Below are 19,833 nucleotides of genomic sequence, written 5' to 3'. Positions count from 1 at the left end.
GCGACACACACTTCCTGTCCGTCCTGAGTGTGTGGGGCTGATCTGATATTTATATGAAAACGAATGATGTCATCATGCCGTATTTGATCATATGATTTGTTTATTTTCATAATAAATGCTACAATAATGTTTTTATAAAGTTTCAACAGATATAAAAGACAATTAGTGTTAAAAAGTCAGAAAACATCTGTTTATTTACAGTAACAGTAGGCGGCGCTCTGACATCACTAACACTTAGGCTCCGCCCTCACACAGTCCAGGAAGTGATGTTGACCAATCAGGACTCACCTTTCATTTACACAGATACTTATATTAAACTTTGTCTTTTTTAAACATTTTAAGGGTCCAACATCATTTCAGTTACCACGACAACCAGGAGATATAAGTGCCGATGATGTCATTTTATTTTTATAAATTTAATGCTTTAATAAAGCAAATTAACTTTTAGAAACAACAAAATAATTGAAGTCTCTGATTGGTCAAAAACATTTCCTTAAAACAACAAAGATCAGAGTGGGCGTGGTCTGTGTGATGATTGACAGCTGTTTTTTCAGAATAAAGGTCAGTTTATAAAGTCAAAACATAAATAAATAAAAGTAGAAACAGTGTTGGTGCTGACAGCTGATTGGTCCTCAGCAGCAGAAACGTTTTTAGTGTTTGAGCTGTTGCTATGGTTACCGCAGTGACAGGGGGGCGTGGCTCGAATCCTTTTTAGCTTATTTAGTAAAAGTGTCAGAATTTTTTTTAGTGTTGAAACGATTTGAGTGTTCGAGGCTCCGGACTTCAGGTCCAACACCTTCTCATCACAGGGCGTCACGTGTGGGCGCCTGTACATGTAGGGCGCCACGGTCAAGTTATCAAGAATAAATATGCACATACATCCTGTTAGACTTTCAAAATAAAACTAGTGTTTAACGTGAAGCGTTGCAATTTGTTTAGGAAAAGATCAGGGTTTGGGTTAAAATAACCGCCTGACTTAAAGTAGAGAACTTAACATAAGTAAAAGGAACCAAAGCTGACTTTTTGTTTCACGTGGGAAACAAAGACGGGCCCCAAGGGTGAAGGTCCGGTTTCTGGCCCACCGTCCAGCCCGGACACCTCCTTGGACTCTTCTGTGGGACTTTTAGCGTTGAACTATAACGCTGCCGTGTGCGCCGGTACAAAGCGTAGCTGAGACGCTCTGGGAATGACAACGGTTCATTAAAGCTTCCTGCTGACACACACAAACGCACAAACACACACGCTGCATGTCAGCTGATCAACAGAAACAGGAAGAGAGGTCTGTTCCTCCTATCCAATCAGCTGAGCTCTGAGACGCTGATGATAAACTGTAGCATTAGAGGCTCATTACACAGGCCGCTAACACCTGCAAGCTAATCTGTTAGCTTGCACCGACTACAGGTGGTTGGTTTGTAACAAATCAGATAATAAACTGAACCTGAGCAGATTTCAGAGACTTCGGCTTCCTGTTAGAAACCAAGGGGGTCGGCGGGAGTCCTCGGATCCTTCGTGGTGTCACCTGGTGTTACAGTCTGAGCCGAAGGAGTTTGGCTGCAGCATCTGGACCCGAACCTCTCTGAGCCTACGAGTCACTTCAGCACCAGCATGACATGGAAACACATGTTAGCCTTTAAGCTAACGGCTCAGACAGCCGACGTCACTGCTTTCAGCTTCGGCCTGTAAAAAGACGTTACAGTTACATCATGTGACTGCAGAACGGGGCGGCTGTGGCTCAGGGGGTCGTCCACTTATCAGCAGGTCGGTGCTTCGATCCCCGGCTCCCCCGGTCTGCATGACAAAGTGTCCTTGGGCAAAATACTGAACCCCAAACTGCTCCTGGAGGCTGTTGAGGGTGTGAATGTGACCTTGTGTGAAACGCTAGGGGTCATGGCGCTCTACAGACATCTAACCATGAAGACGTCTGATTTTCAGCTGAAAGGAGGTTTAAAATTCTCTTTAAAGAAAGATTAGGGGCTTCTGTCATCGCGTCCTGATCAGTATGTGACCGCGTCTGAACTTATTAGCATCTGGTAAGTCGTTAGCTCGATGAGCAAACTTCCTGTTTGACCAACAGGCTGGCTGTAGTGTCGACGTGTTTTCAGATGCTAGCTTTGTCCGTGCTAACCTCGAGGCGTCCTTCACACGTGAGTTATAGTTTAACGAGTTCCAACATCAGCTACATGTTAACAGCAGCAGGTCAACCTGTCTGATTTAAATGTTTGTTCAGCTGCTCATCAGGTGGCGCAGCCTTTCTGCTTTTTTGTGTTTCCCCCGAAACATTTTAAAAATACTTCTTGTTGCATCACCTCCACCTGCTGACCACACCCACCACAAAGAAGCCTGAAAAAGGGAACTCTTCTGCTGCTGAGGACGGGGCTAAACTGATGCTGATGAGGCGAGGTGCGTGATGGCGTCATCAGTTCTTAATGGCAGCGGCGGCGGCAAGGTGTGTGATGATGTCATCACTTCTTCTTGATGGCGGCCAGGTCTCGCTGCAGCTCGGAGAACTTGGGCCGCTCTTCAGGGTTATACTGCCAGCAGCGCTGCATAACTTTGTATACGTCTTCAGGGCAACGCTGAGGGCACGCCATCCTGTAACCTAGCAACCAGGGAGGGGGGGGTTATTCTCTTAGAGCACCTGGAGTCACCTGGTCAGGTGAGAGGCGGAGACTACACTTCTATAATATTGTATGTTATGTGTGAAAGTTTTATAATAATGACTTCTATCATTTTACAAACTGTATTTTCTTCATGTGATTACTAATATAAACTGTGTTTACCTTTCTCCACCTGCTCTCGGGCCTGCTGATTGGTCATCCCAGGATAAGGACACACCCCCAGACTGAAGGTCTCCCACAGGAGGATGCCGTAACTCCACACATCACTCTCTGAGCTGTAACGCCCTGCAGTGACCAATCAGAGAGCAGGAGACAGTCAGCAGGACTGAGACAGTCAGGAGTGAGACGTGAGTGAGACAGGCCTGAGTCAAGGAGTGAGGTGTAAGGCAGGCGTGAGTCACGAGTCAGACAGGCGTGAGTCACGAGTCAGAGACGAGTGAGACAGGCTTGAGTCAGGATTGAGACAGGAGTTGGTCACAAGTCAGACAGGAGTGTGACAGAAGTGAGACGCGAGTCAGTCAGGATTGAGACAGGATTGAGACGCGAGTGAGACGCGAGTGAGTCAGGAGTGAGACGCGAGTCAGACAGGAGTCAGACAGGAGTGAGTCAGACAGGAGTGAGCCAGGAGTGAGACGCGAGTGAGACGCGAGTGAGTCAGGAGTGAGACGCGAGTCAGACAGGAGTGAATCGCAAGTCAGCCAGGAGTGAATCGCAAGTCAGCCAGGAGTGAGACGCGAGTGAGACAGGAGTGAGACAGGAGTGAGTCAGGAGTGAGACAGGAGTGAGAAGGGAGTGAGACAGGAGTCAGACAGGAGTGAGTCGCGAGTGAGACAGGAGTGAGACTGGAGTGAGACTGGAGTCAGACTGGAGTGAGTCAGGAGTGAGACGCGAGTGAGACAGGAGTGAGTCAGGATTGAGTCACGAGTCAGACAGGAGTGAGACGCGAGTCAGCCAGGAGTCAGCCAGGAGTGAGTCACGAGTCAGACAGGAGTGAGTCAGGAGTGAGACAGGAGTGAGTCAGGAGTGAGACAGGAGTGAGACAGGAGTCAGTCACGAGTCAGACAGGAGTGAGTCACGAGTCAGCCAGGAGTGAGACGCGAGTCAGCCAGGAGTCAGCCAGGAGTGAGTCACGAGTCAGCCAGGAGTGAGTCAGGAGTGAGACAGGAGTGAGACAGGAGTGAGACAGGAGTGAGACAGGAGTCAGTCACGAGTCAGCCAGGAGTGAGTCGCGAGTCAGCCAGGAGTGAGTCGCGAGTCAGCCAGGAGTCAGCCAGGAGTCAGCCAGGAGTCAGCCAGGAGTCAGCCAGGAGTGAGTCGCGAGTCAGCCAGGAGTGAGTCGCGAGTCAGCCAGGAGTGAGTCGCGAGTCAGCCAGGAGTGAATCGCAAGTCAGCCAGGAGTGAGTCGCGAGTCAGCCAGGAGTGAGCCAGGAGTCAGCCAGGAGTGAGCCAGGAGTCAGCCAGGAGTGAGTCGCGAGTCAGCCAGGAGTGAGTCGCGAGTCAGCCAGGAGTGAGTCGCGAGTCGCGAGTCAGCCAGGAGTGAGTCGCGAGTCAGACAGGAGTGAGTCAGGAGTGAGTCACGAGTCAGCCAGGAGTGAGACGCGAGTCAGCCAGGAGTGAGACGCGAGTCAGCCAGGAGTCAGACAGGAGTCAGACAGGAGTCAGACAGGAGTCAGACAGGAGTCAGACAGGAGTGAGACAGGAGTCAGTCACGAGTCAGCCAGGAGTCAGCCAGGAGTGAGTCGCGAGTCAGCCAGGAGTGAGTCGCGAGTCAGCCAGGAGTGAGCCAGGAGTCAGCCAGGAGTGAGTCGCGAGTCAGCCAGGAGTGAGTCGCGAGTCAGCCAGGAGTGAGTCGCGAGTCAGCCAGGAGTGAGACGCGAGTCAGCCAGGAGTGAGCCAGGAGTGAGTCGCGAGTCAGCCAGGAGTGAGACGCGAGTCAGCCAGGAGTGAGCCAGGAGTGAGTCGCGAGTCAGCCAGGAGTGAGACGCGAGTCAGCCAGGAGTCAGCCAGGAGTGAGTCGCGAGTCAGCCAGGAGTGAGACGCGAGTCAGCCAGGAGTGAGACGCGAGTCAGCCAGGAGTCAGCCAGGAGTCAGCCAGGAGTGAGCCAGGAGTCAGCCAGGAGTCAGCCAGGAGTGAGTCAGGAGTGAGACAGGATTGAGACAGGAGTCAGTCGCGAGTGAGACAGGAGTCAGTCGCGAGTCAGCCAGGAGTGAGTCGCGAGTCAGCCAGGAGTGAGTCGCGAGTCAGCCAGGAGTGAGACGCTAGTCAGCCAGGAGTGAGTCGCGAGTCAGCCAGGAGTGAGACGCTAGTCAGCCAGGAGTCAGCCAGGAGTGAGTCACGAGTCAGACAGGAGTGAGTCAGGAGTGAGACGCGAGTCAGACAGGAGTGAGACGCGAGTCAGACAGGATTGAGACAGGAGTGAGACGCGAGTCAGACAGGAGTGAGTCGCGAGTCAGACAGGAGTGAGACAGGAGTCAGACTGGAGTCAGACAGGAGTCAGACTGGAGTCAGACAGGAGTGAGTCAGGAGTGAGACGCGAGTCAGACAGGAGTGAGACGCGAGTCAGACAGGAGTGAGACGCGAGTGAGACGCGAGTCAGACAGGAGTGAGACGCGAGTCAGACAGGAGTGAGACGCGAGTCAGACAGGAGTGAGACGCGAGTCAGCCAGGAGTCAGCCAGGAGTGAGTCAGGAGTGAGACAGGATTGAGACAGGAGTCAGTCACGAGTCAGTCACGAGTCAGACAGGAGTGAGTCGCGAGTGAGACAGGAGTGAGACAGGAGTGAGTCAGGAGTGAGACAGGATTGAGACAGGATTGAGACAGGAGTGAGTCGCGAGTGAGACAGGAGTCAGACTGGAGTCAGACTGGAGTGAGTCAGGAGTGAGACGCGAGTGAGACGCAAGTGAGACGCGAGTCAGACAGGAGTGAGTCAGGAGTCAGTCACGAGTCAGACAGGAGTGAGTCGCGAGTGAGACAGGAGTCAGACTGGAGTCAGACTGGAGTGAGTCAGGAGTGAGACACGAGTGAGACAGGAGTGAGACGCGAGTGAGACAGGAGTGAGACAGGAGTCAGACTGGAGTCAGACTGGAGTGAGTCAGGAGTGAGTCAGGAGTGAGTCAGGAGTGAGACGCGAGTGAGACAGGAGTGAGACGGGAGTGAGACGGGAGTGAGACGCGAGTCAGACAGGAGTGAGACGGGAGTGAGACGCGAGTCAGACAGGAGTGAGACGGGAGTCAGGCAGGAGTGAGACGGGAGTGAGACGCGAGTCAGACAGGAGTGAGACGCGAGTGAGACGCGTGTCAGACTGGAATGAGACGCGAGTCAGACAGGAGTGAGACGCGAGTCAGACAGGAGTGAGACGGGAGTGAGACGCGAGTCAGACAGGAGTGAGACGCGAGTCAGACAGGAGTGAGACGGGAGTGAGTCGCGAGTGAGACAGGAGTGAGACAGGAGTCAGACTGGAGTGAGTCAGGAGTGAGACGCGAGTGAGACGGGAGTGAGACGGGAGTGAGACGCGAGTCAGACAGGAGTGAGACGGGAGTGAGACGCGAGTCAGACAGGAGTGAGACGCGAGTCAGACAGGAGTGAGACGGGAGTGAGACGCGAGTCAGACAGGAGTGAGACGCGAGTCAGACAGGAGTGAGACGCGAGTCAGACAGGAGTGAGTCAGGAGTCAGACTGGAGTCAGACTGGAGTGAGTCAGGAGTGAGACGCGAGTGAGACAGGAGTGAGACAGGAGTCAGACTGGAGTGAGTCAGGAGTGAGTCAGGAGTGAGACGCGAGTGAGACGCGAGTCAGACAGGAGTGAGACGCGAGTCAGACAGGAGTGAGTCGCGAGTCAGACAGGAGTGAGACAGGAGTCAGACACGAGTCAGACAGGAGTGAGTCGCGAGTGAGACAGGAGTGAGACGCGAGTGAGACAGGAGTGAGTCGCGAGTGAGACAGGAGTGAGTCGCGAGTGAGACAGGAGTGAGTCGCGAGTGAGACAGGAGTGAGACAGGAGTGAGACAGGAGTGAGACAGGAGTCAGACTGGAGTCAGACTGGAGTGAGTCAGGAGTGAGACGCGAGTGAGACAGGAGTGAGTCGCGAGTGAGACAGGAGTGAGACAGGAGTGAGACAGGAGTGAGACAGGAGTGAGACAGGAGTCAGACTGGAGTGAGTCAGGAGTGAGACGCGAGTGAGACAGGAGTGAGACAGGAGTGAGACGCGAGTCAGACAGGAGTGAGACGGGAGTGAGACGCGAGTCAGACAGGAGTGAGACGCGAGTCAGACAGGAGTGAGACGCGAGTGAGACGCGAGTCAGACAGGAGTGAGACGCGAGTCAGACAGGAGTGAGACGCGAGTCAGACAGGAGTGAGTCAGGAGTGAGACGCGAGTGAGACAGGAGTGAGACGCGAGTGAGACAGGAGTGAGTCAGGAGTGAGACGCGAGTGAGACGCGAGTCAGACAGGAGTGAGACGCGAGTCAGACAGGAGTCAGGAGTGAGACGCGAGTCAGACAGGAGTGAGACGCGAGTCAGACAGGAGTGAGTCAGGAGTGAGACGCGAGTGAGACAGGAGTGAGACAGGAGTGAGACAGGAGTGAGACGCGAGTCAGACAGGAGTGAGACGGGAGTCAGACAGGAGTGAGACGGGAGTGAGACGCGAGTCAGACAGGAGTGAGACGCGAGTCAGACAGGAGTGAGACGCGAGTCAGACAGGAGTGAGACGCGAGTCAGACAGGAGTGAGTCAGGAGTGAGACGCGAGTGAGACAGGTGTTACCGTAGTTGAGAGCCTCTGGAGCAGTCCATTTGATGGGGATCTGTTTGAGTCCAGATGAAGAGTAAATCCCGTCGTCTTCCTGACGACTCATCCCAAAATCACTGATCTTCAACACGCTGCCCTCTCCCACCAGACAGTTCCTCGCTGCCAGGTCCCTGAGAGACAGACAGGTGGAGACAGACGCCTGAGCTGCAGTACTGAGAGCAACCAGTGGGAGGAACTGAGCTGCTCCACAATAAATCCTCACAGCTGTCAGCTGGTGCAGTGCTTTAATTGTGAAGCATGAACAGGAAGTCACATGATCACAGAATACTTCCTAACATGTTGTAATTTATGAGGAGAAACTAGAAGGAGTTAGTGAAGTGTAGCTGACACCTGGACAGGTGACGTGGTCACGCTCTGGTTGTTTACCTGTGGATGCAGTTCTTGCTCTCCAGGTACGCCATGCCGGCAGCAGCGTCGACAGAGAACCGAACCAGCTGCTTCGTCTTTAGCTCGTCTTTCTTCTTCCTCAGAAAGGACAAAAAGTCTCCACCTGCCAGACACAGCGGAGGTTCAAACCGACACAGTACGGAAACAGCAGCTGACCAATCAGACTAGAGGGAAAAATGAGCTCCACCCACCAGGAACCAGCTCCATGACGATGTAGATCGGCTGTCGCTGCGTACAGACGCCAATCAGCTTTACGATGTTCGGGTGGTCGTACTGCTTCAGGATCCTACAGCCAATCACAGACAGGCAGCGTGAGACAGCAGCCAATCACAGACAGGCAGCTGAGCTAGCAGCTGAGCTTTCTTTGTTGACTTCCTGTTGGTATGCAACTGACCTGGCTTCGGACAGGAACCGGATCTTCAGCTCTGGCGGTAAATCTTCTTTACACGTTTTGATGGCGACTGGCATTTTGTCGCGTTGCAGCGTCCCTTTAAACACCTCGCCAAAGTTTCCCTGGCAACCAGCAAGCAGCAGGGCATGATGGGACATGGAGGCAGAAAGACACACGTTAAACACGTTTAGGGGTGAAGAGGTGACTGGTGACGGGAGGAAACAGGAAGTGAGGTCACCTTTCCCAACAGCTCCCCCAGCACCACGTCCTCATGGTTCAGGATCCACTTTTTATCCTGCAGAGGGAAACTGACACACATGAGTACATGTACACACAATACACACATCTGTGTACATTTACACAGAGTACACATGTACAGTTATGTGTGTGTGTGCAGGTGTGGTTGCCTTGACGACGGGGTTGAGCAGCACCACTCCGGACTTCTTGGTGATGACCTGCTTGGTGGAGAAGTGATGCTCGATGAGCTGAGGGATGGTGGAGAAGCCCGTCCCTTCAAAGCGGTACTGACTCTACCAGAGGGAGAGAGAGACACTGTTCAGTTTCACCTCCTCCTCACCGGCCGGCGGACTCAGCACGTCATTTACTGACACAGAAAGTCTGGGGCAACACAATACGCCCCGTCTGTGCTCGCCGTTACCCAGGAGGAGCGTTAATACGCCCCGTCTGTGCAATGTGGAAGTCCCTGAAAGCTGCATTCTATTGAACGGCCAGCAGGGGGCGACTCTTCAGGTTGCAGAAAGAAGTCCGGCTCCTTTAGAGATAACAGGAAACTGTTCTACTTCTCAGCTGGTTTATTCCCTCAGTAACTTTCAGGGCGGGACTATCTATGATTGACAGGTCGTTACCTGTCAATCAGGCTAGAGTGACTCGTACCCTCGTCGCTGGTTACCAGCGCCGCTGAAAAAGCTTATCAGGAGTCACCATGACTACGTCCGTTTGTTATATAGAGTCTGTGGCTGAGACGCCCTGCAGCCTCGGTGAGCGCAGAGAGCAGATCTTAATTCATTCAGAGGACACTGCGTGAGACGGAGCCATCTGTGGGCTGGGACTGAACTCTCCCGACTGTTTCAGATGTTTACATCGTCTGTTTCACGGGTCCAAAGACACGGAGCCAGCTCTGTCGGTCAATCACCCAGAAAATCAATCCTAGATGAAAGGAACAAAAGTCTAAATCCCTCTGGCGTTTCCTTCTGAATGCGGCCGACCCACGGCGAAGTCTCTGAGGTGCGTGATAGTGATAGTGGGCGGAACTCACTGCTAAGTCTAATATACCCCACACACTACGTCAGCGGCCCCGAGGAGCCCGACGTCAGTGCAGCCTCTACCTGTGTGTTCACTTACGTCGGCGAACTGGATGATGAAGTGTCGTCTCTGCTCGTCAGAAAACACCGACAGGACGTACTCGCCCGGTTTACCGTGACTCTCCCTCACCAGGAAGTCTCCCTGTTGCCGTAGTAACTCCTGAGCCTCAGTGCGGGGGATGGCGCCGTGATACCACTCCTGCTCCGGCAGGGGGCGCTCCGAGGTCGGGATCACATCGAAGAACTGCTGCAGGGAGGGACACAAGACGCCGAGGGTCACAACGATTCAGATTACCTGAGTTGATCATCAGTAAACACTCTGTAATGTAGTGCAGGCGAGACAGACAGGAGAGACAGGTGAGACAGGAGAGACAGGCGAGACAGACAGGCGAGACAGACAGGAGAGATAGGCGAGACAGGAGAGACAGGCGAGACAGACAGGAGAGATAGGCGAGACAGACGAGACAGGAGAGACAGGCGAGACAGACAAGTGAGACAGGCAGGTGAGACAGGCGAGACAGACAAGTGAGACAGGCGAGACAGGCAAGTGAGACAGGCGAGACAGGCGAGACAGACAAGTGAGACAGACAGGAGAGACAGACAGGAGAGACAGACGAGACAGGCGAGACAGACAAGTGAGACAGGCAGGAGAGACAGGCGAGACAGACAGGAGAGACAGGCGAGACAGACAGGAGAGACAGACAGGAGAGACAGGCGAGACAGACAGGAGAGACAGACAGGCGAGACAGACAGGAGAGACAGGCGAGACAGACAAGTGAGACAGGCGAGACAGACAAGTGAGACAGGCGAGACAGACAGGAGAGACAGGCGAGACAGACAGGAGAGACAGGCAGGTGAGACAGACAGGCGAGACAGACAAGTGAGACAGGCAGGTGAGACAGACAAGTGAGACAGACAAGTGAGACAGGCGAGACAGACAAGTGAGACAGGCGAGACAGACAAGTGAGACAGGCAGGTGAGACAGACAAGTGAGACAGGCAGGTGAGACAGGCGAGACAGACAAGTGAGACAGGCGAGACAGACAGGAGAGACAGGCGAGACAGACAGGAGAGACAGGCAGGTGAGACAGGTGAGACAGACAAGTGAGACAGGCGAGACAGACAGGAGAGACAGGCAGGAGAGACAGGCGAGACAGACAAGTGAGACAGACAGGAGAGACAGACAGGAGAGACAGACGAGACAGGCGAGACAGACAAGTGAGACAGACAGGAGAGACAGACAGGAGAGACAGACAGGAGAGACAGACGAGACAGGCGAGACAGACAAGTGAGACAGACAGGAGAGACAGGCAGGAGAGACAGGCAGGAGAGACAGGCAGGAGAGACAGACAAGTGAGACAGACAGGAGAGACAGGCAGGAGAGACAGGCGAGACAGACAAGTGAGACAGACAAGTGAGACAGACAGGAGAGACAGACAGGAGAGACAGACAGGTGAGACAGACAGGAGAGACAGGCAGGTGAGACAGGCGAGACAGACAGGAGAGACAGGCGAGACAGACAGGTGAGACAGGCGAGACAGGCGAGACAGACAGGAGAGACAGACAGGAGAGACAGGCGAGACAGACAGGAGAGACAGGTGAGACAGGTGAGACAGACAGGTGAGACAGACAGGCGAGACAGACAGGAGAGACAGGCGAGACAGACAAGTGAGACAGGCAGGTGAGACAGGCGAGACAGACGAGACAGACAAGTGAGACAGGCAGGTGAGACAGGCGAGACAGACGAGTGAGACAGACAGGAGAGACAGGCAGGTGAGACAGGCGAGACAGACAGGAGAGACAGGCGAGACAGACAGGTGAGACAGGCGAGACAGGCGAGACAGACAGGCGAGACAGACAGGAGAGACAGGCGAGACAGGCGAGACAGACAAGTGAGACAGACAGGAGAGACAGGCAGGAGAGACAGGCGAGACAGACAAGTGAGACAGGCAGGTGAGACAGGAGAGACAGGCGAGACAGACAAGTGAGACAGACAGGAGAGACAGACAGGAGAGACAGACAGGAGAGACAGGTGAGACAGACAAGTGAGACAGGCGAGACAGACAGGCGAGACAGACAGGCGAGACAGACAAGAGAGACAGGAGAGACAGGCGAGACAGACAAGTGAGACAGACAGGAGAGACAGGCGAGACAGGCAGGAGAGACAGGCAGGAGAGACAGGCGAGACAGACAAGTGAGACAGGCAGGAGAGACAGGCGAGATAGACAAGTGAGACAGGCGCGACATACAAGTGAGACAGGCAGGAGAGACAGGCAGGAGAGACAGGCAGGAGAGACAGGCGAGACAGACAAGTGAGACAGGCAGGAGAGACAGGCAGGAGAGACAGGCGAGACAGACAAGTGAGACAGACAGGCGAGACAGACAGGAGAGACAGGCGAGACAGACAAGTGAGACAGGCGAGACAGACAAGTGAGACAGGCAGGCGAGACAGGCAGGAGAGACAGGCGAGACAGGCAGGAGAGACAGGCGAGACAGACAAGTGAGACAGGCAGGAGAGACAGGCAGGAGAGACAGGCAGGCGAGACAGGCGAGACAGACAAGTGAGACAGACAGGAGAGACAGACAAGTGAGACAGGCAGGTGAGACAGGCAGGAGAGACAGGCAGGAGAGACAGGCAGGAGAGACAGACAGTGATGGCAGGCGTCTCACCGATGTGGAGGAGCCCAACATGGCTTTGGGGGTGCGGATCATCCCGACCAGAGAGTTGCGGAGGGTGTCGAAGCGAGAGCTCCTGTCCTTGGTTTTATCCTGGAGACACACGTTCAGACACAAGTCATCCAGCTGAGCTCTGTGTGTGGCCTTTATTTTGAAAAGGCAGCTCTTCCTGCCAGTTGTGTGCCAGATCAATCCATTATCAATAACTAAATATTTACTGTGGATCCGACGGAGCGGGTGTCGTCCTCATACGGCAGCGCAGGAGGAGGCGGCGGCGGAGGTGGCGAGGCGGCAGCGGATGCCATCTTGGCGTCCAGCAGAGCCTTCTGGGAAACGAGGCGGGCCTCGGAGCCGTGTAGCGATTGGACGGCGTGATGAAGTTCGAGCAGAGAGAGCTTCTGACTGAGCAGCAGGACACAGCTGAGGGCGAGAGACACAGAGAGTCAGAGAGAGAGAGAGCACGTTCTTCTTCTCTCGTCGTCTAACTCGTCCACTCACTCGCTCTTCCTCTCTGCGTTCTGCTGACTCGTCTGGATTCTGGCATCGAGGTCGTCCGCCAGCGCCTCCTTCGTCCGCAGATTCTGCTGAGTCAGCTCCAGCTCCTCCGTCGCCGACGACAACCTGGAACACAAACAAATAACCAGACATTTAAAGTCAAATTAAGATAACAAAGGCTAGAAAGTTTTTAGATTTATACAAGGTTATAAATCCTTCCACAAGCTTTTATCATTTCCAAGTATTAAAACCTTTCCAAAAAATATTCCTGGGCTGTCCTGGAAAGTTTTGGGACCTTTGTAAGGTCTTGGAAGGAGTTTAAACCCAGAGGCTTTTACTCTGGAAGGGTACAGGAAACAGGATGCTTTTATTTTGCAGTAGCTCACATGGCCTGTAGGCTGTCGGCTGTCAGCGTGTTCCAGAGGATCTCATTGGCAGGCAGATTGTCTGTCTCCTCCAATAGAGATGCGTCAAACTCCACGTTTGCCTCGGGCGTCTCCGGAGACCTGAGGGGGGACAGACGCCATTACCACGGCAACCAGGACAGCCACGGACATGCTGTTAAGACAATAACCAGTCGGACGGATGCAATGTGATTTCTGACCTGTAGGTGTCGATGAAGTGCTGGTACTCCGTCAGCGGGTCGATCTGCTCCACAGCGGCCGAGATCTCCTGGTGGACTTTAACAATGTCCTCCGTCAGCAGGCTGCTGATCTCACAGTACTCCTCAAGGATACTTTTACTGCAGTAATACACGGGAAAATACACACAGATACATCAGCATGTAAGTTAAAATGTCATGTCAAATGCCCCCTACCCTACGCCGTCACCTACGACCGTAGTGTGTCAGTGTGTCTGTTAGCATGTCAGTTACTGTGTCAGTCTGCATGTCTGTCAGCGTGTCTGTCAGCGTGTCAGTCAACATGTCAGCATGTCAGTTACTGTGACAGTCAGCATGTCTGTCAGCGTGTCAGTCAACATGTCAGCATGTCAGACAGCATGTCAGTTACTGTGAGAGTCAGCATGTCTGTCAGCGTGTCAGTCAACATGTCAGCATGTCAGACAGCATGTCAGTTACTGTGAGAGTCAGCATATCTGTCAGCGTGTCTGTCAGCGTGTTTGTCAGGGTGTCAGTCAGGGTGTCAGCTACTGTGTCAGTCAGCGTGTCTGTCAACATGTCAGCACGTCAGTTACTGTGTCAGTCAGCGTGTCAGCACGTCAGTTACTGTGTCAGTCAGCGTGTCAGCACGTCAGTTACTGTGTCAGTCAGCGTCAGCACGTCAGTTACTGTGTCTGTCAGCGTCAGCATGTCAGTTACTGTGTCTGTCAGCGTCAGCATGTCAGTTACTGTGTCTGTCAGCGTCAGCATGTCAGTTACTTGTCTGTCAGCATGTCAGTTACTGTGTCTGTCAGCGTGTCAGTTACTGTGTCTGTCAGCGTGTCAGTTACTGTGTCTGTCAGCGTGTCAGTTACTGTGTCTGTCAGCGTGTCTGTAAGTTACTGTGTCTGTAAGCGTGTCTGTCAGCGTGTCAGTTACTGTGTCTGTCAGCGTGTCAGTTACTGTGTCTGTCAGTGTCAGCGTGTCAGTTACTGTGTCTGTCAGCGTGTCAGTTACTGTGTCTGTCAGCATGTCAGTTACTGTGTCTGTCAGCATGTCAGTTACTGTGTCTGTCAGCGTGTCTGTCAGCATCTCAGTTACTGTGTCTGTCAGTGTCAGCATGTCAGTTACTGTGTCTGTCAGCGTGTCTGTCAGCGTGTCAGTTACTGTGTCTGTCAGCATGTCAGTTACTGTGTCTGTCAGCGTGTCAACATGTCAGTTACTGTGTCTGTCAGCGTGTCTGTCAGCGTGTCAACATGTCAGTTACTGTGTCTGTCAGCGTGTCAGTTACTGTGTCTGTCAGCGTCAGCATGTCTGTCAGCATGTCAGTTACTGTGTCTGTCAGCGTCAGCATGTCTGTCAGCATGTCAGTTACTGTGTCTGTCAGTTACTGTGTCTGTCAGCGTGTCTGTCAGCGTGTCAACATGTCAGTTACTGTGTCTGTCAGCGTGTCAGTTACTGTGTCTGTCAGCGTGTCAGTTACTGTGTCTGTCAGCGTGTCAGTTACTGTGTCTGTCAGCGTCAGCATGTCTGTCAGCGTGTCAGTTACTGTGTCTGTCAGCGTGTCTGTCAGCATGTCAGTTACTGTGTCTGTCAGCATGTCAGTTACTGTGTCTGTCAGTTACTGTGTCTGTCAGCGTGTCAGTTACTGTGTCTGTCAGTTACTGTGTCTGTCAGCGTGTCAGTTACTGTGTCTGTCAGTTACTGTGTCTGTCAGCGTGTCAGCATGTCAGTTACTGTGTCTGTCAGTTACTGTGTCTGTCAGCGTGTCAGTTACTGTGTCTGTCAGCGTGTCAGTTACTGTGTCTGTCAGCATCTCAGTTACTGTGTCTGTCAGCGTGTCAACATGTCAGTTACTGTGTCTGTCAGCGTGTCAACATGTCAGTTACTGTGTCTGTCAGCGTGTCAGCATGTCAGTTACTGTGTCTGTCAGTTACTGTGTCTGTCAGCGTGTCAACATGTCAGTTACTGTGTCTGTCAGCGTGTCAACATGTCAGTTACTGTGTCTGTCAGCGTGTCAGCATGTCAGTTACTGTGTCTGTCAGTTACTGTGTCTGTCAGCGTGTCAGTTACTGTGTCTGTCAGCATCTCAGTTACTGTGTCTGTCAGCGTCAGCATGTCTGTCAGCATCTCAGTTACTGTGTCTGTCAGCGTGTCAACATGTCAGTTACTGTGTCTGTCAGCGTGTCAACATGTCAGTTACTGTGTCTGTCAGCGTGTCTGTCAGCATGTCAGTTACTGTGTCTGTCAGCGTGTCTGTCAGCATGTCAGTTACTGTGTCTGTCAGCGTGTCTGTCAGCATGTCAGTTACTGTGTCTGTCAGCGTGTCAACATGTCAGTTACTGTGTCTGTCAGCGTGTCTGTCAGCATGTCAGTTACTGTGTCTGTCAGCGTGTCAGTTACTGTGTCTGTCAGTGTCAGCATGTCTGTCAGCATGTCAGTTACTGTGTCTGTCAGCGTCAGCATGTCAGTCAGCATGTCAGTTACTGTGTCTGTCAGCGTCAGCATGTCAGTTACTGTGTCTGTCAGCGTGTATGTCAGCATCTCAGTTACTGTGTCTGTCAGTGTCAGCGTGTCAGTTACTGTGTCTGTCAGCGTGTCTGTCAGCATGTCTGTCAGTTACTGTGTCTGTCAGCGTGTCTGTCAGCATGTCAGTTACTGTGTCTGTCAGCGTGTCTGTCAGTTACTGTGTCTGTCAGCGTGTCTGTCAGTTACTGTGTCTGTCAGCGTGTCTGTCAGTTACTGTGTCTGTCAGCGTGTCTGTCAGTTACTGTGTCTGTCAGCGTGTCAGCATGTCAGTTACTGTGTCTGTCAGTTACTGTGTCTGTCAGTTACTGTGTCTGTCAGCGTGTCAGTTACTGTGTCAGTCAGCGTGTCTGTCAGCATGTCAGTTACTGTGTCAGTCAGCGTGTCTGTCAGCATGTCAGTTACTGTGCCAGTCAGCATGTCAGTGTGTCACGTGACTCACAGGGCAAGCGTCATATCCTCCTGCATCCTCTGCAGAGAGTCGAGCAGCGCTGGTGCAGCACGCCGCCGGTGTTCGTCCTGCTGCGTTTGAGCGCCGCACACCGCCAACACGTACTGGTTGTGGAGATTGTGGAGCTTTGCCGTTGCTTTGTCATAACGCTCCCGGGCACGCTCTGCCTCCCGGCCTGTGATTGGACGAGAGGGAGGGGTCAGGGATTCCCAAACTTTCAGTCAGAGTGTTAAGATAATAACGTTAGAAGAGGAACCTTTAGCCAGAGCCTCGCGGTACTTCTCCTTGGCGTTGTTAGCGTCACGGCTCAGCTGGCGGTACGTCGCCTTCAGCTTGTCCAGGTCACTCCTGGTTACCTGCCAACGACAACAACAGGGTTACTGACGGATGCCGGCCAAGCCCCCTGTGTGTGGTCCCATATTTCCCAGCAGACCTTGTGGTTATGGCTCTCCAGCTGCTGATGAAGACTCTGGTAGCTCTTCTTCACTTGCTGCTTGTCCCGGATCAGCGTAGCCAGGCGGTGCAGAGGACCAGAGTTCAGATCATCAGCGTGACTCCTCATGACCCGACCCAGGGCCTCGGTCTGACGGATCACCTGAGACCAGGACTGAGACACAGAGACACACTGAGACCAGGACTGACACTGAGACCAGGACTGAGACCAGGACTGACACTGAGACCAGGACTGAGACACAGAGACACACTGGGACCAGGACTGACACTGAGACCAGGACTGACACTGGGGCCAGGACTGACACTGAGACACTCACCTTGCTGACCGTGCTGACGTAATCAGCAGCTTCCTGTTTCTCCGTCTGCTGAGTCATGCTGAGCAGCAGGGCGGCGTATTCTTTATCGCTCTTCACTCGCAGCGTCATGAAGCGCTTCACCGTCTCCAGCAGCTAGAGGGAGACAGACACGCCGGGGACGTTATCACAGCGGCCCGCCACAGTCTATTTTGTTCCGCCATAGTTTCAAAATGAACCGAATATATTTTAACATAAAAGACTTCTAACATTGTGTTTTGCGCCGCTGCTGTAAACTCTCGCGCTCACACACTGACGCGCCCGACTCACTTTTCTTCTGAGGTATTATGGTAACGGTAACTAAGGGTTTGAACGGGTTGAGTGTTTCCACTGAGAACGCGACCAAGCTAGCCGCTACATTTGGAGTGCACATGTATTACAGCCTTTATGGTAAATGCAGGAGCAGCATAGCAGACTTGTGACAAGTGATATAGTACGAGAGCCTGTTAAGTCTTAATTTTACGTAATACGAGTACAACATAAAACAATTTATCAAATTGGGTCGTACTTTGAAAATTTAAAAAAATTATTAAATAAATTATTCTTTGATTTAGGGTTGCTGGAAAAACAGTTGACATTTTTACTGTTTCGTCACCTTTCATGTCTGTACAGTGCGTTTATGATCAAATTGTTTACCACGCCATATAAGTGTTAGAAAGAGAGCAAAGTTCATACCTAGCGATGTCCACCCACCATCCTGGGAAGCACTGCTCGTACCGGAGCTGATGTTTGGAGACTAATCATGACTTTTACATCTGGACACATTCATCGTTCTACTTTTATCATTCAATGCACTGATGATCAGAGGTGGTCAGCTGATCCCAGGTCAGCTGTTGCTCCGTAACCCTGGGGTCACATGACAGCTGACAAACATTTAGAGCAGATTACTCGGACGACGTTTCAGCCACAGGTGACCTTCCTCAGGTAAAAGAGAACACACCTGTATTTAACACATCACAGCATCATCTACTACATCTTAACTGAATGTATTACTGTAGTATTCTGTGATCCCAGCTGATGGATGGGAATACTGTCCTGGAGATGTGGCAGGTTACCTACTCAGGACTCACTAATAAATCCAGGTGTGTTCTTTACCTGAGGAGCCCCATCAGGGATCCTCATCAGATAAAGACTAAATACTTTGTACTCGTACTTATTTTCAGACGGCCCTGAATGCAGCGTCAGAGAGCCTTCATGTTGTTGGCCAAACAAATGTTAGTTATGAAACTGACAGAGACCCCAGGGCCCTGAGGACTGACTGAAACAACGGAGACCCCGGGGCTCTGACTGTCATGAAGACAACAGATTAAGTTTGTGTGTGGTGCGTTCAGGGCCACAGATCTGTTGTACCTTTAACTCCCAGTCCTGCAGCTTCAGTAATCCCTCGTGGGAATTCCTCAGGTCCCGACCAAACCCCATTCTGGATCGTTCTCTCTCTCTCTCTCTAACAGCGGGGGCGAGCGAGGGGTCAGTGCATGGTCCTGTGTGGAGAGAGACTTTATTAACACGGCGTGCTTCACGAAAACACAGCATCACAACTATAAACATGTTACTATCCTATACTACCTGATGGTACGTAACGCAGCTGGCTGTGTTATGCATGGACTACTTCGTACTGAATTAAAGGTTCAGGATACCAAAAACCTTCTAAACATGTCCCAAACTTTCAAAGACCTTAGAAAGTGTCAAAACATCCAAAACTTCTTCCCAGAACACTTAAAAACTTCCAAACCACATTCTAACTGATTTACAAACCACACTGAGATTATTTAAAAACTTTAAATGTCTGAAACACAACATTTGGCTCAACACATTTCAAGCTTCCTCCTAAAACACTCAAAAACGTCCTTGAACCCTGCACCACAGGTTTAACTCGCTCTTCCCTCACTGTTGTTCGGGTCCCTGAACGCCCCAGGACCCTTTAAGTTCCGTCAGAACTGGGAGCTATGCTAACGCTAGCCGCTCCTTCCCATTAAACCTAATGGGAAACTGGAGCTAGCAGGCTAATGGCGGCGGTTAAACGGAGTTGGAGGCAGCGCTGGAAACTAACAACCGCACTAACGGACACAAATCAACTTTTCTCCTCCTGAACGGACGTTTCTGCTGCTTCCTGCCGGGAAATGAGGAGCAGATGAAGACTGCAGACGGAGGAGGAGGAGGAATGGGAGAGTCGGGAGGAGGTTCGGTGTTTTTCGACTTCTCCTCGGCCGTTTCCAGCCGGATCAACGCACCGGGAAGCGGCTGTTTTCGGCGGCAGGCTCGCTGTCCGGTCACCGCGGTCCTCTGCTGTCCTCCGCCGGGCTCATGTCCTCCTCTGCTCCGTGTTTTTCTCCTCAGATTCCCCGGCTACTCCTCCTGTCGTCCGGCTACGGAGCTCAGCGGCTAACGGCTAACAGGGAGGGGCTTCCGCGGGAAACGGAAGGGGGAGAAGGGACGGGGGGGGGGCTTTATTGTGCCCTTAATAAACAACAACAGCTTCACATTTACACTGGGAGATGCAGAACAACAACAGGAGGGACAGTCATGGAGGATCCAGCAGGGATTAAATCACAGCCATGTTCTCCGGCAGACACACACCTGGAGCAGCCGTGTGGCCCCTGCTGGGGCCCGTGTGTCTGTAATAACTGTCCTTCAGATCAGCTTAAAGATGAAGGTGAAAATCATTACAGGCGAGTCTGTTACTACATTTCCTATGATTCACCAAGAAAGTCCCTAGTTTTATGTATCGTGGATGGTTGTAAGACTTTTTAAAGAAGCGT

At 52.4% G+C, this 19,833-nt stretch overlaps 1 protein-coding gene across 2 annotated transcripts; it reads right to left on the bottom strand.

Moving 5' to 3' along the window:
• Window positions 1–82: 82 nt before the first annotated feature.
• fer (fer (fps/fes related) tyrosine kinase) lies at window positions 83–19,519 on the bottom strand. 2 transcript variants are annotated; one of them, XM_038733242.1, is made up of 20 exons: window positions 19,306–19,519; window positions 18,425–18,555; window positions 17,039–17,170; window positions 16,702–16,875; window positions 16,525–16,624; window positions 16,260–16,443; window positions 13,298–13,435; window positions 13,080–13,199; window positions 12,697–12,819; window positions 12,417–12,618; window positions 12,193–12,291; window positions 9,564–9,770; window positions 8,609–8,731; window positions 8,440–8,496; window positions 8,205–8,323; window positions 8,002–8,096; window positions 7,790–7,913; window positions 7,379–7,533; window positions 2,781–2,903; window positions 83–2,599 (listed from the first exon to the last, which is right to left on the bottom strand). In XM_038733242.1, exons 2-20 carry the CDS (start codon window positions 18,491–18,493, stop codon window positions 2,463–2,465), a joined length of 2,481 nt encoding a protein of 826 aa, XP_038589170.1. In that variant the 5' UTR covers window positions 18,494–18,555; window positions 19,306–19,519; the 3' UTR covers window positions 83–2,462. The 2 variants fall into 2 exon arrangements, with proteins under 2 accessions (XP_038589170.1, XP_038589171.1); XM_038733243.1 differs by having other exon boundaries at window positions 9,564–9,767; window positions 19,306–19,479.
• Window positions 19,520–19,833: the final 314 nt, after the last annotated feature.

This window comes from Micropterus salmoides, unplaced genomic scaffold, assembly GCF_014851395.1.
Source record: "Micropterus salmoides isolate LMB-PRFRI ecotype aquatic unplaced genomic scaffold, ASM1485139v1 Ms_hic_scaffold_20, whole genome shotgun sequence".
Lineage (NCBI taxonomy): Eukaryota > Metazoa > Chordata > Actinopteri > Centrarchiformes > Centrarchidae > Micropterus > Micropterus salmoides.
The sequence above is the reverse complement of the archived record's forward strand: the minus strand, read 5'-3'. Positions and strand labels throughout refer to the sequence as shown.

Coding starts and splice junctions, on each gene's coding strand:
- fer (XM_038733242.1), bottom strand. CDS start 18,493: ATGGGGTTTGGTCGGGACCTGAGGAATTCCCACGAGGGATTACTGAAG. Junction 8,497..8,608: donor TGCTCAACCCCGTCGTCAAG/GCAACCACACCT, acceptor TTCCCTCTGCAG/GATAAAAAGTGGATCCTGAA. Junction 2,600..2,780: donor CCGAGAGCAGGTGGAGAAAG/GTAAACACAGTT, acceptor CCTGGTTGCTAG/GTTACAGGATGGCGTGCCCT.